The sequence below is a fragment of the Caretta caretta genome, chromosome 9, assembly GCF_965140235.1.
Source record: "Caretta caretta isolate rCarCar2 chromosome 9, rCarCar1.hap1, whole genome shotgun sequence".
NCBI lineage: Eukaryota > Metazoa > Chordata > Testudines > Cheloniidae > Caretta > Caretta caretta.
In genome coordinates this window covers 85,615,828-85,642,631 of record NC_134214.1, presented here as the reverse complement: position 1 = coordinate 85,642,631, position 26,804 = coordinate 85,615,828, and the positions used below count along the sequence as shown (strand labels likewise).

Genomic DNA, 26,804 nt, shown 5'->3' with positions numbered 1-26,804 from the left:
GCTCTGGAACCTACAGAATATGAGAAGTTAGGTGGGACCTGAGGGTTGGGATTGAGATTAGGATTTTGGCTGGTTTTGGAGCATTTAGAATTTTTTAGGCTCAGGCATGGGCCAGCTTCTAATCCCCACATCTCTCATCTGCACGAGAAGACTCAATAAGTGTTTTCAGATAGTAAAATCACAAGCTTGTGCAGCAATGCCCAAGGATAAACCCTGCAGCTTTCATTCCAGAAATTCATAACCATCAAGGGTTACTTTACCTGGGAATCCACGGTCCCCTCGTTCTCCTTTATCTCCTAACCCACCAGGAATTCCAAGTGATTCCCCCGGGTCACCTGGTAGAAGTCAAGAAAGGGAAATTTTGCTCTCCGGACTTGATTGTGCTGGTAGACCATTCTGTAATTAACCCATTCACTCCTGAATTGTAGCTTTTACATGTTGCTTACTACTCTTTCTCTTGAAAATACACCTTTGCTACAGTTCAAATCCACGGACTTAACAAAGGCAAAACAAATTACTTGCCTGGGGTAAAATAAATCCTTTTAACAATATTTGCATCAGCTTTGGATGCAGAGCTATGCAATGATCCAATAAGCCACAAATTAGATCACAGGTAACACCTAGCTTTTCACTTCACAGCTTCTATTTATTTATATGATTGATATAGGATTATTTTCTAGATCTCTGGATGTCTCTGGTATTGTGCTATGGACAGAGACTGTTTGCTATTTAAGTTTGCTGTTTGCTATTTAAGCATCAAATTCCCACTAAATTCCAATGGGAATTGGGATCCTAATTCCTTTGAAAATCCCAGCCTAGCTGCGTATTTAGGTAGGTGGTTAAAACAAAGAGCACCATCTACTGGCACACAAGAGTATGTGGCATTGTTCATTGCTTTATGGTCCACTGCAAAAAGTTCCCTGACTGCATCTCTTAACATGTACAACTCTGTTAAAACAACCAGAGCAGGGGACAGTTGAAAATTGCCTCTCCTGTCTGCATTGTGATTCTCAGTGAACTAAGTGCATTTAAATAACAACAGAGGGAGGAATACACAGAGCAGATTTCTAGTGGATTTACCTCAGAAGGTTTCTGGTAACCACTGACTTGTCCAGCCACCCATCCTGTATTTTAAGGGACGTCCCCTATTTGCTATGAGAGCTGCTCAGAATATTTACATCCAAGCAAATCAAAAACTGGCAACTTTTCCCTCACAGTCTCTCACCCACTCTCTTCTGCTGGGTCACACTCTGGAAAAGGCCTGGGGGTTGGAAATCATTTTCTTACCCTTTGGACCGGGGAAACCAACAGTTCCTGGGAACCCTGGTGCTCCTGAGATACCCTCTGAACCCTGGAAAAAATAATAGATGATTATCCTCATGCCTACTGCCTGCAGCCTGGGTTGTGCTGATAGCAGTGAATTGCGCCCCAATCTGTCTGGAGAAAAAAGAAAACCCTCTTTTTCATTTATCAGTGCCAGCTATTACCAGAGGAGAGCTGATTTTATCAGTGAGGTGGTGTGGTAGACAAAAGTACTGCCAGCCTCTGTTGTTCTGATACAGTATGTGGGATTTTTCTAAGTGCACTCAGAATGGAAGATGCATATTTACACTTTCTCCTGGAAATCCGGGTAATCCTATGATTCCAGCCTGTCCTTTCTGTCCTGGCAAGCTGGGTGGTCCAGGCAGGCCTGGGAACCCTGCATCACCAGGTAGTCCTCTATCTGTGGCTGGCGATCCTCGTGGACCAGGAAGACCAGGTTGTCCACGGGGTCCAGGGAATCCTTTATCACCTAAATGTATACAGCAAACAAAAATGTGTGGCTACATCATCATAAAGACATTCAGCCCAGTCAAGAAGCTTATTCTTCAATGCTCCCTGCAAAGAAGAGGAGGAGATTTCATTATTTCTGCAATAAAGAAGCACAGCTTTGAAGAGCAACTCTTGATTCAAATTCAGAGTGGCTGTGTGGAAAATCTTTGTAGAATCTGAAAGTAACAATACTGCAGGCTGCTAAATGGACAGAACATCCTCTGCCCAGAGCAATCAGAATTACTGGGTGGTTAGTGGTGGCAACTTTCATTTGGAACGTATTCTAATGCCGGTAAATACCTCTAGGTCCAGGGAATCCTCTCAGTCCAGGTGACCCACGATCACCTTTGTCTCCCTTGAATGCCAATGCCAATTCTGGAGGCCTAAGAACCGGGAGTCCAGGTGGACCTCGATCACCCCTGTCACCTGAAGATGTAAGAGAATTAAGCTGTACGAGAGAAGGGTCTCTTAAAAGTGTTTAAACACAAGAGGCCTGGATTTCAGAGCTGCGGACCACCTGTGACGCCCACTGAAGCCATTTGAGCTGTAGGTGCTCAGCACCTTTTAAAACCAGGCTACAGCTACTTTACACCCTGAATAGATAATAAACTGGCAATCAAAAAACGGAAGCAGCTCTCCTCCCTTGCTGCTCTTGGGCCTAGGGTGACCAGTGAAAAATCAGGACAAGGGATGGGCAGTAATAGGGTCCTATATAAGACAAAACCCCTAATATCAGGATGGTCCCAATAACATCGGGGTACCTGGTCACCCTACTTGGGCCCCTTGCTGCAGCAACCCAGTAATTTAGTCACATTTGTTTTTCAGCACTCACCTTTTAGACCAGAGGGTCCAGAATATCCAATATTTCCTTCCCTTCCAGCTGACCCAGGAATTCCTTTCAGCCCACTCACCCCAGGGATACCAGGCAGGCCTGGCATGCCAGGAAAGCCAATCAACCCGGGAGGACCCTTTTCACCTATTTGGAAAGAAGTTGTAAAACAAAGTGAGAAATTCAGTCTTTACAGGTATTTTTCATACAAATAGAAGTGGAAGCTGGGAGCAGGGCAGGTACGGCCTATTGCACAAACCCAGGCAGTCAAAAATCCTAGAGCACAAACGTAGGAGAGTTCTGCTAGATGTCTCCATTGCTGTAGTAAGCCTCTATTCACCACCACTTACTCAGTAGCTTCCAGTTCACCATCAAGGGTCTATTCCTGTTCCCACTAGAGCACACAATACCAACTGATCCAACCGGAGCAGCATGTGCTTTCAAATCATGACTGACTATCCTCGTAAAATAAAAGACAGTTACCTTTTCCGTAACTGGTGTTCTTTAATATGTGTTGCTCATGTCTATTCCACAATAGGTGTGCGAGCTCGCCACATGCACCGGTGCCGGAAGTTTTTCCCCTAGCAGTACCCGTAGGGGGGAGTGCCCCCCCGACCCCTGGAGTGTCGCCTTCCCGGCGCGGTATAAGGGGAGCTGCGCGCTCCCCCCACCCTCAGTTCCTTCTTGCCAGACAACTCTGACAGAGGGGAAGGAGGGCGGGATGTGGAACAGACATGAGCAACACATCTCAAAGAACACTTGTTACGGAAAAGGTAACTATCTTTTCTTCTTCAAGTGATTGCTCATGTGAATTCCACAATAGGTGATTCCAAGCTATATCTGTTGGAGGTGGGTGGGAGTTCACAAGTTCCCAGGACAGAGGACAGCCCCGCCGAACCCGGCATCATCCCTGAATTGGGAGACGATTGCATAGTGCGAGGTGAATGTGTGAACCGAAGACCACATGGCAGCCCTACAGATGTCCTGAATGGGATGTGGGCCACAAAGGCAGCCGACAAGGCCTGCACCCAAGTCGAATGTGCCCTCACAATGGGCGGCGGGGAATCCCTGCCAGCTCATAACTGGTATGGATGCATGAGGTGATCCAACTGGAAAGCCGCCGAGTGGAAATCGGCTGGCCCCTCGTGCGCTCGGCTGAGGTGACAAACAGTTGCGAGGACTTTCTGAACGGATTGGTCCACTCGAGGTAGAAAGCCAGAGCTCGTTGCATATTGAGCGTGTGGAGACGGCGCTCCTCACTGGACGCCTGGGGCAGAGGACTGGTAGAAAAATGTCCTGACCCATGTGGTAAGCGGAGACCACCTTCAGGAGGAATGCGGGGTGTGGACGGAGCTGGACCTTATCTTTATGAAAAACCATGTACGGAGGCTCAGAGGTCACGGCCCTGAGCACCGAGACTCAGCTGGCTGACGTGATTGCAACCAGGAAGGCCACCTTCCATGAGAGGTGTGACCAGGAGCACGTGGCCAGTGGTTCAAAAGGGGGCCCCGTGAGACAAGTCAACACCAGGTTCAGGTCCCATCGTGGGAGTGGGGGTCTAGAATATGGGAAAAGATGGTCCAACCCCTTGAAGGACTGGCAAGTCATAGCATGGGAAAATACTGTGTGCCCCTGCACCAGCGGATGGAAGGCCAATATGGCTGCCAGGTGATATTGACTGATGAAGGCGCCAGACCCTAGGCTCTCAGGTGGAGGAGGTAGTCCAGAATAAGCTGGATAGGGGCGGTCAGTGGAGAGACACTGTGGTCTGCCGCCCATCTAGAAAAACGGGACCACTTCACCAAATAAGCGTGGCGAGTGGAAGGCCATCTACTTTCAAGGAGGATACGCTGAACCTGTTCTGAGCACATCCTCTCCTTTCCACCTAACCACTGAGCAGCCACGCCGTGAGGTGAAGCGCTGCTAGGTTGGGATGGAGGAGGCAGCCCTGGTCCTGAGAGAGCAGGTCCAGGTGGAGCGGCAATGGCCACAGCAGAGCTACCGCCAGGCCCGTGAGGGTCCCGTACCAATGTTGCCTAGGCCATCAGGAGGACTCGGGCCTTGTCCAGCTTTATCTTCTCCAGGACCCTGCTGATTAGAGGGAACAGGGAGAAGGCATAGAGAAGCCGGCCTGACCAGGACAGGATAAAGGCATCGGAGATAGCGCCCCTCTCCAGGCCCCCCCAGAGCAGAACCGGGGACATCCCTATTCTGCCAAGTTGCGAATAGGTCCACCTTGGGAGTTCCCCACCTTCGGAAGAGCTGGTGGGCCACTTCCAGGTGGAGGGACCACTTGTGTTGCGAGGAAAAGTTCCTGCTCAAGCGATCCGCTCTCTTGTTCCAGGAGCCCAGTAGGTGGAAGGCCTTCAGGTGGATGTCGTGGGCTACACAGAAGTCCCACAGCCTGAGGGCTTCATGGCACAGGGCAGAGGATCGGGCCCCGCTTTGCCTGTTAATATAGAACATCGAGGCCGTGTTGTCTGTGAGGACCCTGACTACCTTGCCCTCTAGGTGCGAGCAAAAGGCCATACATGCCAGCCGCACTGCCCTGAGTTCCTTGACGTTTATATGTAGGGTCAGGTCTTGGGCCGACCACAGGCCTTGGGTCTGAAAGTTCCCCACATGGGCCCCCAACCCAGGTCCGATGCGTCGGACACCAGCTCCAACGATGGAGCCCTGTCCCTGAACGGGACCCCTTGGAGCATGTTGTTTGGAGCGGACCACCACTGTAGGGAGGTGATCACAGAGTCCAGCATGGTGAGGACTTTGTCCGTCCTGTCCATGGCCTGGGAGAACTTCGAGGCCAACCAGAGTTGGAGAGGCCTCATCCTGAGTCTGGCATGACGAACCATGCACATGCATGCCAACATGTGACCCAAGAGCTGCAGGCAAACCCTGGCTGTTGTCACTGGGAACTCTGAAACCGAGTCAATGAGACCTTTCAGGGTCTCAAATCTGTCTGGCAGGAGAGAGGCTGTGGCCGATGCTGCGTCCAGGAGCGCCCCGATAAACTCTGTGCGTTGGACCGGGACTAACGTGGATTTGGTACTGTTTACTAACAGGCCCAAGGCGGTGCATGTGGACAGTAGGAGTGCCATGTGATCCCGCACCTGCAACCGGGAGGTGCCCTTGACCAGCCAATCGTCCAGAGAGGGAAAAATCTGGACCCCACCCTGCGCCGTCTGAGGTAGGCTGCTACCACCGTCATGCATTTTGTAAATACCCTGAGGGCAGTGGACAGACCAAATGGGAGGACAGTGAATTGGTAATGATTCTGTCCCACCACAAAATGGAGGACGCGCCTGTGCCCCTCAAATATGTGGATGTGGAAGTATGTGTCTTGCAGATCGAGGGCAGCATACCAGTCCCCGGGATCCAGGGAGGGATGATGGAGGTCAGGGAAACCATGGGGAACTTGAGTTTCACCATGTTCTGGTTCAGACCTTGCAGGTCCAGGATGGGTCTGAGCCCCCTTTGGCCTTCGGGATAAGGAAGTATCAGGAGTAATACCCCTTGCCAATGAACGCCTCTGCTGCTCCTAGTCCTAGGAGCTGCCCCACCTCCTGCTCGAGCAGCGCCTCATGTGAGGGGTCCTCCAATAGGGACCGGGGTGGAGGGTGGTTGGGCAGGGAGGAAGTAAACTGGAGGGTGTAACCATGGGAGACGGTGTTGAGGACCCATCGGTCTGAGGTTAGCCACGACCATCCTGGGAGGAAAGCACGCAACCATTTGGAGAAGGGGAGCTTTACTTGAGGCTGGATCCCTGATGAGGACTGGCGGGGTGACCCCGAGTGGCCCATCAAAAGTGCCTTTCCCCCGCCTGCTTGCCTTTAGAGGAGCCAGGCTGGGGGGCCAGCTGAGACTGCCTCTGAGGGCATCTCTTATAGTCCTGCTGCTTCTTGTGTGTGGCCTCATACTTCGGGAGGGCAGCCTGGGCGGAAGCCTGCTGTGACTTGAACGTAGGTCTTCCCAGAGCCGGTACATATAGGCCCAGAGTCTGGAGAGTCATGCAGGAGTCTTTCATGCCGTGCAGCCTTGTATCTGTCTCCTCCGCAAACAGGGCTTTCCCATCAAATGGGAGATCCTGCAAGGAGGACTACACCTCACTGGAAAGCCCAGAGAGCAGGAGCCATGACGCCCATCTCATGGACACCGCGGAGGCCATGGATCATGCGGCCGTATCCGCCACATCCGAGGCTGCCTGTAGGGATGCCCTAGCGGCTGCTGCCCCCTCCTCCACTAGCGCCTTGAACTGCTTTCTATCGTGCTCTTGGAGGGAGTCCTCAAACTTGAGCAGGGAGCCCCACAGACTGAATTCGTACCGGCTCAGGAGAGCCTGATGATTTGCCACTCGCAACGGGAAGCTCGAAGATGAATAAATTTTCCTTCCAAAAGAGTCCAGTCTCCGAGAGTCTTTATTCTTTGGGGTTGGGGCTGGTTGACCCTGCCGTTCCCTGTGGTTGACCGACTCGACCACCAGGGAGTTGGGCGCTGGGTAGGTATACAAGTACTCATGCCCTTTGGTAGGTACAAAGTACTTGCGTTCTGCCTTCTTCGAGATAGGGGCCAAAGAAGCTGGTGTCTGCCACAGGGCATTTGAAATTTTAGCCACCCCTTCACGGAGAGGCAAGGCCAACCTACCCGGTGTCAATAAGGAAAGCATGTTAAACAGGGAGTCTGAGGGCCCTGGAGGTGGAGACATGCTGCCACCCTCTTTAAGAGTTCTTGATGGGCCCTGAAGTCCTCCTGTGGGGCGGAGCCACTACTGCCTCCTCCAGGTAGGGCGAGGAGGCCGTTGCGGTGCTCTGGGTATCGGCTGGCACCGGAGGGTCCACCACCTGGTTGGACTCCAGGAATGGTGCCGAGGATGCACGTCCCACCGACTCCTTCCAAAGGGGTCCGGAGAGGGAGGCCGATGGTGCTTCCAAAGCTCCGGCCACTGAGCGAGCCCCCACCGGGGCCTGCGCTGGAGGCCACGGTGCCCATGGTGCCCACCATTGGGCCAGCCATGACGCTCGGTGCCACTGCACCTGCTGCGGCACCAGCAGGGCCGGCTGTTCGGCTTGGCTGGCCTGGCCCATCGAAGCACAGCTACGAATGGAGACTGGGCTGGCGTACGGTCTGCTGTTGCCTCTGGCCCAGGAGGAACGGCGGAGCCGGGATCGACGTCAGCCACGGGACCGCGATCTCGACGTGGAGAACCAGTACCGAGGGTAGCAGCTGCTCCACGAATGGCCTCAACAGGCGGACCCGCGATGGCGAGACGCGAGATGCTGGCGATTGACACCCAGGGCTGCAATGTCTTGGCGGAGACTTGGAGCGGGAGTCTGAGTGGGAACGGCGTCGACGACCATGCCGTGACCAGCTGCGATATCCCCTCCGAGACGAGGACCGTTGGCGGCGCCTGCCGTGGTCCCATCAATAATCGCTCCTTGAGGACGAGCGGTGCCTAGAGTCCTGGCCAGCCGGAACCCAGCCAGACAGTCTGGTCGGCGTCGAGGGCGATCCACCGGACTCTGCGCCGAGCAGTCGCTGGGTGGTGAATGGCGTCAGGAACGTTTCCTTGACCGAGACCGAGCCGGAGGTGACTGCGGAGATCCCAGCAGTGGCTTGCCTCTGGAGTGTGGGGCGGACATTGGCGGCGCTCCTGGCACCGGCATGGACATAACATCCCAGGCCGCCTGGAGGGCTTCAGGTGTGGAAGGCATCCAGACACCCGAAGAGGCCTGTTCCGAAGGGGCCAGGCTACTCCACTCAACATGAGTCAGAGGCCTGGGGCCCGGTGGGGAGCGAGAACTGCTGGACATGGGTCTAGCCTCTGTCCCAGATTTTCCTCGGTGCCGCTGAGAAGAAGGAGTCTTCCTGGCCCTCTTGGCATGCCCCATGAATGGGGAGCGGTGCCGAATGGTTGATGAAACTGGAGGGTCGCCACATACCGATGCCGTGGTGCCGGATACCGGTTTGGAGCAGCGTGCCGGAGTCGGGGTCAGCGCCAATGCCATCAGGATGGCCTGGAGCCTAATGTCCCTTTCTCTTTTGGTCCGAGGCTTAAACGACTTGCAAATCTTGCACCTTTCGCTGACACGGGTTTCTCCCAAACAGCGCAAACAGTCTGCGTGCGGGTCATTTCTCGGCATAGAACACCTACAAGAGCCACACGACTTAAACCCCAGGGCGCAGGGCATGTCCCGGCCCGGGCTCGTTGACTGACTAACCAGCGAACTAACTACAGATACTAACACTGAACAAACGAACAGAACTGGGGATCGAGCTACGGCAAAGCTGGAACAGAGCAGTTCCGTCGCACCTTCACTGGTGGCAAGAAGGAACTGAGGGTGGGGGGAGAGTGCAGCTCCCCTTATACCGTGCCAGGCAGGCGCCACTCCAGGGGCTGCGGGGGGCGCTCCCCCCCTACGGGTACTGCTAGGGGAAAAACTTCCGACACCAGTGAACGTGGCGAGCACGCACACCTATTGTGGAATAGACATGAGCAATCACTCGAAGAAGAACCTATAGCAGTGTCGACTCTAAATGGCTGTTTTAAGTTTTACTTCCCTGCCAGTTTGTGCTTCGTTTTCTCTTCCGTACGACGTTTCCCAAACTCTTCGTTCTCTCACCACCTATAATTTCCCCCACTCACAATCCCACACTGACTTTTCTGATTCTATCCATATGGACTCAGGATCATCTCTTGGCCAGATCTGGGGCTCCCATGTGGAATTACAATGTCTGACTGCTCACCTAAGACACTGCTTCCTACTGAGTGAGGGAAAATCTCACCACATCCACCCCCAATGTAGCTCTGTCTTCCCCACCAAGGGGTCACCTGTCTCCCCAGAGAGAATGACAGAGACAGTCAAGAACGTGCCACTCTCCCATTAGGCTGTGATCAGATTAAAAAAAAGTACTGGGTGACTGGCACCTTAAATAATTTTTATCTTTGAAGACAAATGGTGATACAACATGCAACACATTGGTATTCCTGAAATCATTTCTCCATTATCTATTTCTGATATTTCTGTTGTATCAACTTACCTCAGTATACTTTACACATTAAGTAAAAAATCACTTCAGAAGGGTTAACTTCTTCAATGTGAATATTAAATGCTATTATAGATGCCCTTTGCTAACAATGACCCCAACTTGGATAGTGGTTTCTGTGTGGTGGACCCTTGAAACTGAACCGATATATCCTTTGGCAGGGTCCAATGCAGCTTTTAATTACTAACCCAATCTGCAGTCACATCAGCAATCTAGCAGTGAAATGAATGCATCTGAACACAGGTTCCCTGTAACTTTCCATCTCTCCCAACAAGTCGGGTCTAAAATCATCATTCGTGTTACTTTAGCTGTGCATCTGAATCCAGCCCCATATGACCATTTCCTAATTTATACACTTACCTTTCGCTCCAAAGAAACCTGGACGTCCATCTTTACCCAAAGGCCCAGGTGACCCTGGGAATCCTCTGTCCCCAGGTGGTCCTGGAAAACCTTCTAGACCTGGGAAGCCTTTCATACCAGCAGGGCCTGGTGGACCTGCATCACCAGTTGGTCCTTTGACTCCAGGAAGTCCTGAATCAATACAAGCAAACTCAATAGCTTTTGTCATATAAGCTTCTGGACAGTTTGGTGAACTGTTCTGCACGTTCTTTAAATGTAGCATTGCTTTTAATGTGAGAGCTGGACCTCAAAATGATGGCACATGCAGCCTTCTAGCAGGCAGAGTGTTTAGATAGGCAAAAACATTAGTCATCCAGCAATCAGAGACCTGCCTACGTCACTTCAAAACCAGTAACAGGGAGACTTTTTGAATTATTCTCCTCCCCCACTTTGTCAGCCATTAAAGTGCAGAGCAGCAGCAGGTCTCACCTTTTAACTTCAAGGCAGAAAACCAGAGCATGGAATAAGGAGCATCAATAATGCTAACTTCCACATCACCTGGGTCAACCAAAGGGGTCAACTGAAGAGTGGCCTGTTCATTCTGCTATTAAGGTGCTACTTCTTAAAAGTTAGATCAGTTAGTAGTTAAAGGAATAGGCTGCTGAATGTGTTACGATAAAAGCATCTCCAGGATTAACGTTGTTGAAACATTTGTGCACAATTCAGTCTCTGCATATGTCAGAATGTTTCTGGCTGCACCTTGGAAAACATTTATTTCAGAAAAAAACAAACAAGGTAAAGGCCTAAACCACTGAAAAAGGGAATGCTCAGCTACAGCGTTAAAAAGAAAAAAAATCAGATAGCTTCTGAGAAACGGCACATAAAGCGGAAATATCAGATGGGTGAGCTTTGCAGAACCCTGGATTTTAGCATTTAAAGCTACAACCTGTTTTTTTAAACATAAAATGCAATATCTGCTTAATTAAAGAAGAGAAAGACAACGTGTGCTTGAAGTCTAAGAATATTAAAGACTTTTCCCCATGGCCTTTGTTCTTTGTTACCATCTGAGCATACTCGGTGCAATGATTCTTTGCTCTCTGGTACGGTTAAAATAAGGGGTGCAACCTATAGTCAAAGCAATTCTTGTAGCATTTTAAAAGCTAGGTAGTTAGTTCATGACCTTTTATGCTACAGTGGATTTTCTCACCTTGACAGCCTATGTGAAGAACACATAACCAAACAGTGTGACATCAAAAATGGAGAGTTGATGGTAAACGGAATAGAAAAATGGTGAAGGAAAAATAGAAATACGTGAACAGAAAGCACAAGGGCACTAAAGAAATTAATGACTCAGAAAGAATACTGCAGCAAAACCTTAGTCACTTAAAGTTTATCATCCACCAATTAGTGGGTTTAAAATATTAATTAAAGGCAGGGGAGTCGTCATGCAAACTACCAAGAATATAAAACTATACAGAAGAAAAAGCCTCCCCCAACTTAAAAAACAATACTTTTTGGTGTCCACTTTATAATGCTAATCTCAGAGGCAACTCTGAGATTAGTGTTTAAGAACACAAGAATGGGCATACTAGGTCAGACCAAGGGTCCATCTAGCCCAGTATCCTGTCTTCTGACAGTGGCCAGTTGTCAGATGCTTCAGACCTATCCTCCATGAACAGATCTAATTCTTTTTTAAAGCCAGTTATACTTTTGGCCTTCACATCTTCCCCTGGCAACGAGTTACAGAGGCTGACTGTGTGTTGTGTGAAGAAGTACGTCCTTTTGTTTTAAACCTGCTGCCTATTTCTTTGCGTGACCCCTAGTTCTTGTGTTATGTGAAAGGGTAAATATTCACTTTCTCCACACCAGGCACGCTTTCATAGATCTCTATCATAACCTGCCTTTGGTAGTCTCTTTTCTAAAATTAACAGTTCCAGTCTTTTTAATCTCTACTCATTTGGAAGCTGTTCCATGCCCCTAATCCTTTTTGTTGCCCTCTGCACTTTTTCCAATTCTAATATACTATTTTTGAGATGGGGCAACCTAAACTGCACACAGGATTCCAGGTGTGGGGATACCATTGATTTATATAGTGGCATTATTATATTTTCTGTTTTATCATCTTTCCTAATGGTTCCTAACATTCTGTTAGTTTTTTTGACTGACACTGAACACACAGCAGTTATTTTCAGAGAACTCTCCACTATGACTTGAGTGGTAGCAGCTAATTTAGATCCCACCATTTTGTACTCCTGTTCTTTTTGCGGATACAGACTAACACGGCTGCTACTCTGAAACCTGCCATTTTGTACGTATAGTTGGGATTACATTTTCCATTATCCATTACTTTGCACTTAACAACACTGAATTTCATGTGCCATTTTGATGCCCAGTCACCCTTTGTACCTCTTCGTAGTCAGATTTGCACTTAACTATCTTGATCAATTTTGTATCATCTGCAAATTTTGACACCTTACTGTTTACCCCTTTTCCAGATCATTTATGCATATATTATACAGCACAGGTCCCAGCACAGATCCTTAGGGATCCCGCTACTTACCACTTTTCACTGTGAAAACTGATAAATTTATCCCTAGCCTTTGTTTCCTATCTTTTAACCAGTTACTGATATGTGAAAGGAACTTCCCTCTTATCCCATGACTGCTTACTTTTCTTAAGAGCCTTTGGTGAGGGACCCTGCCAAAGGTTTTGGGGAAGATCAAGAATACTATATCCACTGGATCCCCCTTGTTCTCATGCTCTCTGACACCCTCAAAAAATTCTAATACATTGGTAAGGCATGATTTCCCTTTACAAAAGTCGTGTTCACTCTTCCTCAACATATTGTGTTCATCTGTGTGTTTGGTAATTCTGTTCTTTACTATAGTTTTAATCAATTTGTCTGGTACTGAAGTTAGGCTTAATGGCCTGTAATTGCCTGGGTCACCTACGGAGACTTTTTTAAAAACAGGCATTTCATTAGCTATCCTCTAGTCATCTGGTACAGAGTCTAATTTACACGATAGGTTACGTACCACAGTTAGTAGTTCTGCAATTTCATATTTGAGTTCCTTCAGAACTCTTGGGTAAATACCATCTGATCCTGGTGACCTATTACAGTTAAACTGATCAATTTTTCCAAAACCACCTCTACTGATGCCTCACTCTGATACAGTTCTTCAGATCTTTCAACTAAAAAGAATGGCTCAGGTGTGAGGATTTCCCCCACATCCTCTGCAGTGAAGACCTATGCAAAAGAATTCATATAGCTTCTCTGCAACAGCCTTCTCTTTCTTACATGCTCCTTTAGCACCTTGATTGTCTCCTGATTGTTTGGCAGGCTTCCTGCTTCTGATATACTTAAAAAACATTTCCTGTTAGTTTTCGTGTCTTTTGCTATTTGCTCTTCCAAGTCTTCTCTGGACTGTCTAATTATACTTTTACATTTGACTTACCAGAGTTTATACTCTTTTCTATTTTCCTTAGTAAAATTTGACTTTTAATTTTTAAAGGATTTTTTTGCCTCTAATCACCTTCTTTTACTCTGTTTGCTATTGTGGCATTTTTTTGGTCCTGTTACTTTTTTTTTATTTGGGGTATAACTTTAGTTTATTTCTCTCCTCAAATAGTTCTCCAGCTTTGTCGTTCTGCAAACCACTGTGTAAGAGACAGATGTTCTCACAGACCATTATGTTCTACTAAACATCTGGTCTCTCCTTTGCTTGATTGTCATAATGTTGCATATTGTGCTACCAGGAAAGACCCTGTGTAGCGCAACTCAAAAGCCACTATTCTACTCAGAGTCCCTTGGGCCCATGAAGGGAGGGGGAATCAAGATGGTCTTCCACTATCTCAGGGGATGAAGAAGATACGTATAGTTGTGCCAAGAAGCCCAGCAATTTTCAGCCCATCCAGTTAATAGGATTTTGCCCTCTGACAAGGGTCACTTTTCTAACAATTTGTTATGTATTTGAAATTAAAGCATGAACATTGAGATTCATCATTCATCCAGCAAATATGCAATAATAAAGTAATTTAAAAACTGGTATTTTTAAGATACTTCATTCTATCTTCTCCTCTGGTGGCTTATAGCACAATAACATCATTTCTGGCTGCGAGGAGCCCGAGGCCCAAATTCTGTGATCAGATACACACATCCAGCCCCACCGGGTAGCAACCTCAGGTTAACTCCTAGCAAACAGCAAATCTATTCTAAATCTTATTTAACATCCTGGTGTTTGGTTAAGCCACTCAGCCTCATTGGAGACACTACATACCTGGTGATCCTGAGAAGCCAACTGCTCCCCTGGGACCTGGTTCTCCTTTAATGCCAAACGGACCTCCAGGACCAGGAGGTCCTCGCAATCCATCAATACCTGGGAGCCCTGGATTACCCCGTTCACCTTTAAAACCCGGTAAGCCAGGCCTTCCATTAACACCTGAGAGTGAGAGGTGGGATGTTACTTCACAGGTGAGAATAAAGTTACCTGCTTTTAAAACTTGTATAAATCATCTCAGAATTACACTAGATGCTCAGGGAAACTTAGTAAATATGGAACTACAAACAGCTCAGAGGAACTGATGAACTGGCCTCAAAAAGATACTAGAAAGTAACATTTTTTCTGAAAGATAAACAGCTCCAGATTCCAGAAAACCAGCAGCAAGGGTGCTCACCCTTCTGTCCAGGAAATCCAGGTTCTCCAACAAGTCCTTTATCTCCTGGGAATCCAAGTCTGCCACGCTCACCCAGGGCTCCTCTTTCAGCACCAAACACTTCACCAGGAGCTCCTTTTGCCCCTGACAAGCCAGGAGTTCCCATCTTTCCAGGGAAACCATCTGTTCCATCAAGTCCTGGAAGCCCTTGTGGTCCCTGATCTCCACGAGGCCCAGGAAAGCCTTAAAGAAAAATCCAGCGAATAATACACAGCAGAAAATACACAGCAGGAGGGAAACAATATCCATATGAATTAAAATGTCTAACAAATGCACTTTTTTGTTTCATACAGAAAAAATTAGTTTTGAAAACAGAAATATTTTTTGGTTTTGAATGTTTAATAAAGGGGTGGAAAAGGACAAAAAGAAGGGAAACTAAATGGAAGACCTTTGGTTTTCTAAACAAGTTCTTTTCATCTTAAACGAAATGAAGATTTTAGAGCATTTTGAAGTTATAAATGCACACACACTAGCGATCTCTACTGCTTTACAAGTACTGGTTTTACCAGATGGATGTATTTCCTACAACAAAGGCATTACTTACAGTCTGACTACAACCATCAGAGTCTGTAAACTGTGTCTCACTAGTAAGGGCAAGTCACAAATGTTGCAGCTGCACTTGTTCACCAAGTCCATCTCACTCTATCCTACACTCTATCCTAGTGCCTCATGTGTGGCTATCACCCAAAAGCCCTCGTGTTCCCAAGGAGAGCATTTGGCACGATGGGGTAGATGATTCAGGAGTCCTAGAACACACTGGTACAACAAAGGTTGGAAAGCATGGTGTGCGGAAGTGCTGAAAGGACACCATCAAGAGTGTTGCTAAACTGCTGCAAGGACAAAACAACTGAGCATTTTCATGTCAGCAACAGTGTTCACTCTAATTTTTCCCACCCATGTATGGAATTAATTTTGTTATGTGCACCAATATCATGGTATTGGTGCACATAACAAAATTCATGTGCTGGGGGTGGAATCGAGGGGTTCAGAATGTGGGAGGGGGACTCAAGGATGGGGCAGAGGATTGGAGTGCAAGGGGTGGTGCGGGCTCTGGGGTGGGGCCAAGGATGAGTGGTTTGGGGTGCAGGCTGCCCAGGGTTATGGAGGGGAAAGAGGACTTCCCCCAGATCTCTCTCCCTGCAGCAGCACCTGGGCTGGGGGGAGGAAAGGTGCCTCTCCCCCGGCCACGGCAAATCCGTGCTGGGGCCGGCGGGGAGAAGCATCTCTCCCTACCACAGCAGGTCCATGCTGGGGCCGGCGGGGAGAGGCACCTCTCCCTAGCACGGCAGGTCCATGCTGGGGCCGGCGGGGAGAGGCACCTCTCCCTAGCACGGCAGGTCCATGCTGGGGCCGGCGGGGAGAGGCACCTCTCCCTAGCACGGCAGGTCCATGCTGGGGAAGAGGCATCTCTCCCCATTGCAGCCCTGAGCCCCTGCATGGGGTTTAATACGCAGTGTGCGGCCGCGCAACTTAGAGGGAATTAAGGTCAGCAATGCCTCTGCAATGATTTCCTCATTTAGGCCAGGTGTCCTCAGGGAAAAACAGACAGAAGGAAAACACACTTTAAAAATCCTCCCTCCTTTTTCTGCTGTTCTGCATGGCATATTACTCTGTATGTTTGACTACAAACATCACAAAAATCACAGAACGTAAAAAACGTTTCAAATGTTATATGCTGATTATCACACCCATAGCCACACCACTAAGTGACTGGGGTAGCCATGCAGATGCCACACCCATTTTACACTAAAAATCAGTGGTTTCCAAACTGTATCCCATAGAACACTTGGGCTCAATGGTCACATGGTTGCTGGCTCTCCTCCTTAGTCGTAGCTGCTACATCACATTAAGAACATAAGAACAGCAATACTTGGTCAGACCAAAGGTCCATCTAGCCCAGTATCATGTCTTCCGACAGTGGCCAATGCCAGGTACTTCAGAGGGAATGAACAGAACAGGTAATCATCAAGTGATCCACCCCGTCACCCATTCCCAGCTTCTGGCAAACAGAGGCTAGGGACACCATCCCTGCCCATCCTGGCTAATAGCCATTGATGGACCTATCCTCCATGAATTTATCTAGTTCTTTTTTGAACCCTGTTATAGTCTTGGCCTTCACAACATCCTCTGGCAAAGAGTTCCACAGGTTGACTGTGCATTGTGTGAAGAAACACTTCCTTTTGTTTGTTTTAAACCTGCTGCCTATTAATTTCATTTGGTGACCCTAGTTCTTGTGTTATGAGAAGGAGTAAAGAACACTTCCTTATTTACTTTCTCCACGCCAGTCATGATTTTATAGACCTCCGTCATATCTCCCCCCGCGTCATCTCTTTTCCAAACTGAAAAGCCCCAGTCTTATTAATCTCTCCTCATAAAATATGAAAGGCAGCTAAAAACACATTCAATACTTCCCCAATATTATCTTCCCATGTAGCAATGGCTCTAAAATAACAACGATTATCACTAGGATGGGGAGCGGTCTGGGTGCTCATGAATAGAAGAGGACGGGTAAAGAGTTTGAGAGCCCCACTGATAAAATATGGTACATTAAACAGACAATCTAAAGTTCCATAACTAACTCCTTTCTTACCCGGTGCTCCTGGCAATGCCATTGATCCTGGAATACCTGGTTGTCCTTTTGATCCACGTAATCCAGGTTGACCTGGAATGCCTGGAAACCCCGGTCTGCCCTTGGGACCTGAGGATTAAAAAAATTCAATTCAGGATGGGAGACACAAGCATATTCTTGTGAGGTGGGATTAGATATTTCATGCAAAGCTAACCACAAAACGCCCAACTACCGTACTAATTTAAACTAGTCAATGCCGCCCCAAGACTGTGTTCATCTCATCAACTGAATAAACACAGAGGGACAAGTGTTTTGTCTGGAGGAGCTGCATGGAAGGGCAAAAGTTCTCTACACCCCTCATTAACAATGACTTCCACAATTCTGAATAGGAGCTGCACACATATATATATAGACAGCACAACTGTCAGTAGGAATCAAACCCAGCACTTCCAGGAAGCAAACACAAGCCCCACCCACCTGAGCTACAGGAGTAACTATTATTTAACTGTGATTAAGCAGCAGGATATCTCCTCACTGGAGGGAGACTCATAACAAACGATAAGCCAGTGTATTACATAGAGTATTTAAAAGTCAATCTCCATACCTGGACGTCCTGGTATGCCTGGAGGCCCAGGGGCACCAAACCCTCCAGGAACTACACAGGGCAAGGTGATCCCTAGAAAAAGAAATATGCTGAAACTGCACCTGGCTCCCTTGTAGTTAGCTGGTTATGATGAGAACATTGAATGTCCAGACTAAATTAGGTGCAATGATGAATGAACCTATGCACTGCAAATCACTACATGTAATGCACATTCACATCTGCCACAGGGTAACAAAATCTAATGCCTTGTGGGACGGTTATGGCTAACGTTGTTGATGTTCTAAGTTGACTGACGTTAAACTAAAGAGAGGAAGTGTGGGCTAGTGGCTAGAGCACAAGACTGCGAGTTCAATTTATTTTCTAATCCCAGCCCTGACTGTGACTCACTGTGTGACCGGGTTTGTGTCCCCACCTATAAAATGGTGATGAGAACTGAAAACAAGAACATAAGAACTGCTATTTATTATTTGTATTATGGTAACACTCAAGAGCCCCAGTCAAGGATCAGGGCTGCACTGTGCTTAGCACTGTAAAAACAGATTGAAAAGACAGTCCCAGCCCCAAGGAGTGTACAGTCTAAGTACTGAGTCAGCTTACACTGGGGGAGCTAGTGGGTGCCCAGAACTTTTGAAAACTCAAGTAATTTATTCAATGACAAAAATCAATGTAGGAAGCAAAATTTAGGCACTCATTTTTAAAAATCTTGGCCCTTCTTGACTGTCCCCATGTTTGTGCTTTCTGCTGGGTCCTTCCACAGGTTTACACTAGAGTTTTGTGTGTGCACGAGTGTATTTGTTTTTAATTCTGCTTTTTCTCCTACCGATTCTTCTATAGTCCATCAGTCTGAAAAGTAACCACACGGCTTAGTTGTTAGTGTACGAGCAGCAAATAGGAATCAGTGGTTGTACAGCTCATTGTGTTCCTTCTATGAGAAACGAAAGTATCTAACTTATCAGTGGGATGAGGTCTGAGTGGCATTATCAGAGCCATCAGACTATCAAATTTATTTGATAAATCTCTTACGTCTGCAGTGTTCACCTTTGTCAGACTCTGGCAATTTGACACACCATGGATACAGGTTTCTGATGAAGTGAGCTGTAGCTCACGAAAGCTCATGCTCAAATAAATTGGTTAGTCTCTAAGGTGCCACAAGTACTCCTTTTCTTTTTGCACCATGGATACAGTAGTGCTGAAAACACATGACTGCTGACATTACTAACTAGGGAGTCCAATCCTGCGACCCCTTTATATTAAGAAATAGATCCCACTTTCTTCAATAGGCATTTGGTTAAGTAAAAGGACTGCAGGGTTAGGGCCTACACTATTAGAGCAGGCTTGGCCTAAAAACTCCTAGAATAAATTAACCTCCTAAAAACAAAATCCTAAAGGATTAAAAATATATATTTTATCTGAATTAATGTCACATCAGAACTGATCCTTAGAGTTAGGTTAAGACCATATTTTTGAGGGGGAGGAAGGGGGACTTTATTCCTGCCCCTCCCCTTTTGGAGTCTTTCTATACAAAAAGTTAAATAGCTAGTTACTCCACTGATTACTAATACTGGGCCATTAAAATCTGGTGCAATTTTTTCTGCAGGTTCAGTGATTAACCAATCAGCAATTGTGGATTAGCTGCTTCTTGTTTTTTACAACTAATTCTGCAAGAGTTTGCCACCCAATTCCCACTCCCAACCTGATATTCCAGCCCAACACATGGGCTGCATCACCAGGCAAGGCACTCCAATCTCGGCAGCATTTCTGCTGCTGTCAGACGTAATGAGTGGACCAGGAAAAGTAAGTCTAGATCTTTTACTGACAGTGGGATAGTGTGAGCTTAAGACTTCATTTTGTAAATGACACTTTCAAATAATGGCAATTCTCAGATGGCTTCTCAGTTTTAGCAATAAAAGACACTGAGATAAAATCATTCCTGGTGTCAATCCAATGAAGACAATAGAGTTATACCAGAGATAATCAATATGGCTCACTTTTTCTGATTTTAATCAACAGCAGGAATAGGGAACCCATGGGGGATGAGGCAATGGCCAAATGAAAGATCAAATGACATAAGAGGTCTTTTTTATTGATGGGCTAAGAAGGTGGTGTATGGATTCCATTTAAGTTTTGAAGCTGAATCAGAGCTAGGGTTAGGATTCAATCAATGGCATCAAAACCTTGTGGGCTGTTCTCAAGAGATTCCAGTAAAACTGGCAAAGGTCTTGTGAGAGCAGCTTATCTCATGAGAGTTCCAGACTGGGTAACCCTTTTCCACTCCCCACCTCTAGATTCTGCCCCCAACTCCAAATTCAATGATTTTGTGATTCTGACTCATGTGATCACAAGATGGGGCTAGCGGGGGAGAGGAGAGAAATGACCCAAATCACAAATTCTAGTTAATCAGGGCTGCTGGCAGCCTTAACCTCAGCTAATGAGATATGAAGCTGAAGGTGCAGGAGCCGGGGTGGGGGGGAGGAGGGGGAAAGGGGAAGGGGTGTGTGGAGGTGGGGAAGAAAACCCCCTAGGGCTCTAATGTACTTGTGTTTTGACACTGCTGTGCAAGTACTAGAAGAAACAACAGGAGATGTTCTGCTTTTATACTGGAAGACCAAAGGTCAGTGTTCAAGTTCATTACTTTTACCTTGATGAGGGGCATTAGTTGATAACAGAATGAATTTCTAAGTGACTAACCCCCTGAATAACACACATACAAAACTTTGCAACAACACTTGCATACTAATTCTGTCTTAAAACCAACCACTGCTCTTTCTAGATGGTACCACAGCTCAGCTTTAAATCCTGCATTTTAGACTTAAAGCAAGGAGCATTAAAATAGATAAATACAATAAAACATTCACCAGTCTAATTTATGTTCAGAGGTAGAGAGATGTGAGACACAAGTTCTTAGCTTTCAGAATGTTAACGTTCAGTTTGCTGCCTACCTATAGGTACATTTATAGGAGATTACTTTAACTGTTCAGAGGGTAGCAACATTTAAAGATGTGATTTCTTTGCTCAGATCCTGGCATTCTGCATTCCTGAGCCTGACACTGAATGTTTTAAAATCCATCTCCGATAATCCCTCCACAATCACAGCATTGTGTAGAATGCCATTTTTCAAAAAGGGGATGTCCAATCCATCAACCAGCTTAGAGAGGGCAGTTTAATTAACATTTTTATATTCAAACACATTTTTTTAAGAGCCTGCTTAGGTGAATGTCCAGAAAATGACACTATTCAATACTTTATGTAACTAGCCAGCACTAGAGTGGAAGCACAATGGGAATTGTATTTGTGGAGCAATTGAAGGGCAATGGTAATACGCTAAAGAAATGGTTTTCACATATTCCTGGGGTCTTGTAGCACAATGAAGTAACCAAGACTTACTGCCCACCAGCTACTTAATGTCCTATGTTCTTACAATACAGACAATGGCCTCCAAAGGCCAGGGGAACAAGTCAATTGTGAAAACATAGCGAGAGGCTGCTGGGAATTGCAACAATGGCACAAAATGGGTAATCCAATAGCACTTCTGAGCAATTTCATAATAGTGCTCGCTAACTGTGCAGAAGTATTGTTCTAACACTCTATCCACTGGTCACAGATATCAGCTGAAGGCAACTCAAGGAAAATCAGTGTGACTACTCACTTGAGTAGGAATTCAGCACATGCAAGAAGGTTTGCATGAATAGGTCCTAATACAGCATTTATTTTTTAAATGAGAATTTTAATCTGATCTACTGTAACTGCATTTTGTGTGGTCTTAGGCAAAATTCCTTGATGTTGCCTTTGGCAAGATAATTTCAGTAGGTCAATGTCTTTCTTTAAAATGTTCTCTGGTCTTCATCATAAAACCTTCCAATAAGTGCAGTGTAAACAGCAATTATTTCTTCTGACCAAGCAGATTTCTTTAATGTTAGATGAAGCTTAATACATCAAAAGTGTTTTTTAAGAAATGCAATGATTTCCAAGTATTAGAGAGATGGTTTTCTCACAGTTTTCTCACAAATATCTGTGCAGGTGTAAATTGAGCTGGCTAATGACTTATTCACACTCATTCACGTTCTCTGATTATAGATGCTCTTCTACAAAAAAAGCCATTCATTGTTAGCGAGGCTTTGATGTAACACTCACATAATGTGTTGACTTATGATGCATCCTATTTGATACCCAGTATTCATGAGACTGTGAATGTCAGTGCATGAAGCATATTCCCTCTAGTTATCTGATGATGCAATCTGGATTTAGCAGCCCTTGTAAGAGATGTTTTAATAAGCAACCTATATATACATACTATAGGTTAGCAGAGCTTTTAGCATTTAGCACATGACATGAGTCAGGAAAAGGCATATGTAGAAAGTTCCAATGGGATGCCAGTGTTGGCCATTATAAATCAGCCCATTACAACAACCAAATGCAACACTGGTGCTTTGTAACATGCCATTCTGGGTGTCTGTGCAATGATTTGAAGAATGGGGACTCTTCCCATTGCTATTCTTGCAACCACTAAGGCCTAGCTCTCACCTCCCTCTGTGTCTAAGACTCCTTTACCAACCTTCTCACCGCAGCAGCAGTCACCTATACCAGCCAAGCAAAGGAGCACAGGTTAAACCATGTCAGAAAACCCACACGATCGAAAGCAACTTTTTTTAACCAATAGGCCAAACATGCTCACAGACATTTTCCTTTGTGTACATTGTAGACATGTCTGGTTTCATCCTGAGAGTCAGAAGAATAACTGAATTCAGTTCAATGTCATTTGAGCAGTGACTAGGGTTTTGGGGAAAATATTATGTCTGTGAATATATTTAGTTGTATTACTAATAGTGCAAGCATTACAAATACAGAAAGTTAAATATACACGAACAAGGTGGAAAACACAATAAAAAGCAGCAGCGGAAAAGGAAAGATATTGCTTTTGTTAAAATCCCCTTAATATGCCAGCTCTAAAATCTAGACATAGGGAATATTTATGTGCAATAGTTTGGTGGTGAAACCATTTTCCAGACTCTAGCATATCTGAAATATCACCTATAAAGCCCAGATTTACTGGATTCTTCACTTGTCATTAAGTGTACCTAGCTCTGTATGGTCATATCAACTCTATCAAACGAATACTACATCTGCCCTGCAACCGTTCTCAAGCTGCACATGTCATGTCTGCTATTTTGGCTGACTCAGCAGGGACTGAACCAGGGAACTGCCAGAGCTAAAAGCATCAACTTCTTCAGCTTGAGCTGAAGAGCTCTGTAGCCAGGGTCTAGCAACTCATATCTTCTGTAAATTGGCACAGAGTGGAACTTGCAACACGCTCATTAGTAGCGTACCACCAGCTAAATATAGGCAGGACCTAGTGAAATCAGTCAAAGCTAATCCCGGTGTTTGGTCACCATGAAAAGATCCCAGTCACTGAGTCTTGCACATATTTTATTATATGTAGCTCTAATTTTTATGCCTTTCTTTATCTAAAGCTTTTTCATCTTAACCACTTCCCTAGCAGAAAATCACCTTAGGTTTGCTACTAGCTATAAAATTAGCTATTGTCAGTAGCCCCATCCTGCACCCCTTACTGGCATGAGTAGTCCACACTCTTGTAAGTAATCTCATTGATTTCAGCAGGATTATGTGGGTGAGTGAGGACTGCAGGATCAGGTCTGACCTGCCTATAGACTATCCACAAATAATTTAAAAATAGACATCTAGTTTACTGCTTTGAAAATACTAGGATCCCATTATGAAGTGGAATATTTCTTTGGTTGGCTGGTTTTTAGGGGCATTGCAGCTTTTCAAAATGACAGTAGTCCCTAACAAGCCTACCTGGAGGACCTGGAAGACCTGGTTGTCCTGGAAAACCATCCATTCCTGGGTCACCTGGAGGGCCGCGAACTCCACTAGGACCTGGGAAACCAATGCCAGGAAGACCGCTCTCCCCACGCCGGCCCTTGGAGCCAGGTAATCCCGGCAGGCCTTTTTCGCCTGGAAAGCCTAGTCCACCATCACCCTACATATAGCAAAGACAGTTACAGCTGAGAACCAAGAGAACCTGGAACAATTGCACATTGCCACAGTTTTGACAAGTGTACCAAAATGTTGTTGGGTTTTGTGCTGCTCTAAGTGATTCTATTGGACACTGTGATGCTAGTGGAGAAGGCTCCAGCCTAAATTCTTAGCAGCAAGTTTCAAATGTGTTGGATTATGTGGGTGGATTGGACTATAAGGTGGGTAGAAAGTTGGCTAGATTGTTGGGCTCAACGGGTAGTGATCAATGGCTCCATGTCTAGTTGGCAGCCGGTATCAAGTGGAGTGCCCCAAGGGTCGGTCCTGGGGCTGGTTTTGTTCAATATTTTCACAAACGATCTGGAGGATGGCGTGGATTGCACTCTCAGCAAATTTGCAGATGACACTAAACTGGGAGGAGAGGTAGATACGCTGGAGGGTAGGGATAGGATACAGAGGGACCTAGACAAATTGGAGGATTGGGCCAAAAGAAATCTGATGAGGTTCAACAAGGACAAGTGCAGAGTCCTGCACTTAGGACGGAAGAATCCAATGCACGGATACAGACTAGGGACCGAATGGCTCGGCAGCAGTTCTGCAGAAAAGGACCTAGGGGTTACAGTGGACGAGACGCTGGATATGAGTCAACAGTGTGCCCTTGTTGCCAAGAAGGCCAATGGCATTTTGGGATGTATAAGTGGGGCATTGCCAGCAGATCGAGGGACGTGGTCGTTCCCCTCTATTCGACACTGGTGAGGCCTCATCTGGAGTACTGTGTCCAGTTTTGGGCCCCACACTACAAGAAGGATGTGAAAAAATTGGAAAGAGTCCAGCAGAGGGCAACAAAAATGATTAGGGGACTGGAACACATGAGTTATGAGGAGAGGCTGAGGGAACTGGGGATGTTTAGTCTGCAGAAGAGAAGAATGAGGGGGGATTTGATAGCTATTTTCAACTACCGGAAAGGGGGTTCCAAAGAGGATGGCTCTAGACTGTTCTCAGTGGTAGCAGATGACAGAACAAGGAGTAATGGTCTCAAGTTGCAGTGGGGGAGATTTAGGTTGGATATTAGGAAAAACTTTTTCACTAGGAGGGTGGTGAAACACTGGAATGCGTTACCTAGGGAGGTGGTGGAATCTCCTTCCTTAGAAGTTTTTAAGGTCAGGCTTGACAAAGCCCTGGCTGGGATGATTTAATTGGAGATCGGTCCTGCTTTGAGCAAGGGATTGGACTAGATGACCTCCTGAGGTCCCTTCCAACCCTGATATTCTATGATTCTATGGATAAAGTATATGGAAATCTTTTCAATTTAATGCTCACAATCTTTTCAAATGCAGGAAACTCTACTTAAACCACTGCATAATACATTATATTTGCCAAAATATAAATATTACACGTTTGCCTGTATCTTTCTGCTTAAAATGTTCACGGTCAGCTTTTTCTGTTTTAGTATTCGACTCTTAAAATTTGGTAGATATTTTAAGTATCTTTTGTTTTTAAAAAGAACAAATCTTAAAACGAAAGTAGTGCCTGTCGCTTGAGAATTCTATCTCTCTCTCAGACTTTACCTATCTATCTATCTATCCTTACCTATTTATCTATCTTATGATTGTGTAATCAGAGATGTGTTGAGGGGCTATTATTAATCTTGAAGGAGAGAGAAATTCCTGTTCAGACGGCAAGAGCCTTTGGAATAGATTTTCCTTAACAAAGTGTCCTGCTTAACACTGCTCAGCTGCACTAAGTGTAAATATTACAGTAATCATCCAGCTGGGCACTTCAAATTCCAACTCGTATATGACTCCTGCTTTGCAATCTTAACTCTCTGGCTCCACTCATTCTCCCATGGGAGCAGTGCCTGAAAGATTTTGAAGACTAAGAAATTGACTTAATAAGTCAACTTAGAGCTCATGTGCCCTAGAGCTTACTGTTGTGTTAGCTGACGTGTGAAAACATTATTGCAGTCTGTAGTGTACACAACCCTTAACTGGCCGATTGAAGAGGACTATTATTAAATGCATTTCTGTTCCTTCTCTCCGCTATAGTTTATGATAGGTCATATTAGTTACCATGTGTTAAAAGAGGATTGCAAACTGTAGCAAAGACAAGTCCTTAGAAGAGAGCACAGAAATCTTTGTCTTTTAACTCGTAAAGGCAACCAAGAGCTGTCAGGATTTTGGGGCAGTTTACCCAAACCCTGGGCCAGACGAAGCACTGGAATTCTTATAGCACATTACTCTCGCTCTAGATTTGTCACCCTCTGAGTAAGAAGTGTGTGAGGGCCCTTAATTCTAATTGCTTTGACTTGTTCAAAACACCACCAGCTTGATGGAATGTTGTTAGCCTGTGCGATGCTGATGGTCACAAATGATGCTGTGGCATCATGCCAGTGTGGTTGAAGGGTTAGAGAAGATTCTGCTGCTGTGGGAAACCAAGCCCAGGATTTGTGAATTGCACTTTCCTTTATACATATATAAGCAGTGCTTGCCACCATCATTTATCCGTCTAATTAATTCCCTGCCATTGGAGGGGCCTCGGTACTTGGGTCTCTCTTGTCCTCTGCCTGTGGCACACAACAGTTTAGTTTCCTTAGGACTGAAATATTTTAGTCTAACTAAAATCACAGGATTCAATATAGGGGTATCCAAGTAAAATTTACACAGGAGATCAGTCTAGATGATCTAATGGTCCCTTCTGGCCTTAAACGTCATGAAACTATGAAATTTCTGTCTTGTTAGGATGACGTGAAATAAGAGTCTATCCACAGAGTGTCAGCTTATGAATACAAGGCACAGCTTTAGATCTCTGGACACTTAAAGCAGGTCTAATCGCGACTAACGATTCAGCCATTTTACTATCATTGTTCCTTCTTACAATTACAATTTTGAAGCACTCTTATTTTT

General features: G+C 46.0%; 1 protein-coding gene across 4 annotated transcripts in view; it reads right to left on the bottom strand.

The window, feature by feature from the left end:
• COL4A6 (collagen type IV alpha 6 chain) overlaps positions 1 to 26,804 on the bottom strand; it is a 193,021-nt gene that overhangs the window by 15,741 nt on the left and 150,476 nt on the right. For 3 of the 4 annotated variants that reach the window (XM_048865297.2, XM_048865300.2, XM_048865299.2), the window contains 12 exons: positions 23,722 to 23,905; positions 22,429 to 22,482; positions 17,908 to 17,979; positions 17,325 to 17,432; positions 14,696 to 14,917; positions 14,299 to 14,460; positions 10,043 to 10,213; positions 2,645 to 2,788; positions 2,113 to 2,238; positions 1,611 to 1,792; positions 1,288 to 1,351; positions 261 to 335 (listed from right to left, as the gene is read on the bottom strand). In XM_048865297.2, the coding sequence (XP_048721254.1) occupies positions 261 to 335; positions 1,288 to 1,351; positions 1,611 to 1,792; positions 2,113 to 2,238; positions 2,645 to 2,788; positions 10,043 to 10,213; positions 14,299 to 14,460; positions 14,696 to 14,917; positions 17,325 to 17,432; positions 17,908 to 17,979; positions 22,429 to 22,482; positions 23,722 to 23,905 (1,564 nt within the window). The remainder of the gene's footprint in view (positions 1 to 260; positions 336 to 1,287; positions 1,352 to 1,610; positions 1,793 to 2,112; positions 2,239 to 2,644; positions 2,789 to 10,042; positions 10,214 to 14,298; positions 14,461 to 14,695; positions 14,918 to 17,324; positions 17,433 to 17,907; positions 17,980 to 22,428; positions 22,483 to 23,721; positions 23,906 to 26,804) is intronic. The other variant, XM_048865301.2, reaches the window with a different exon arrangement.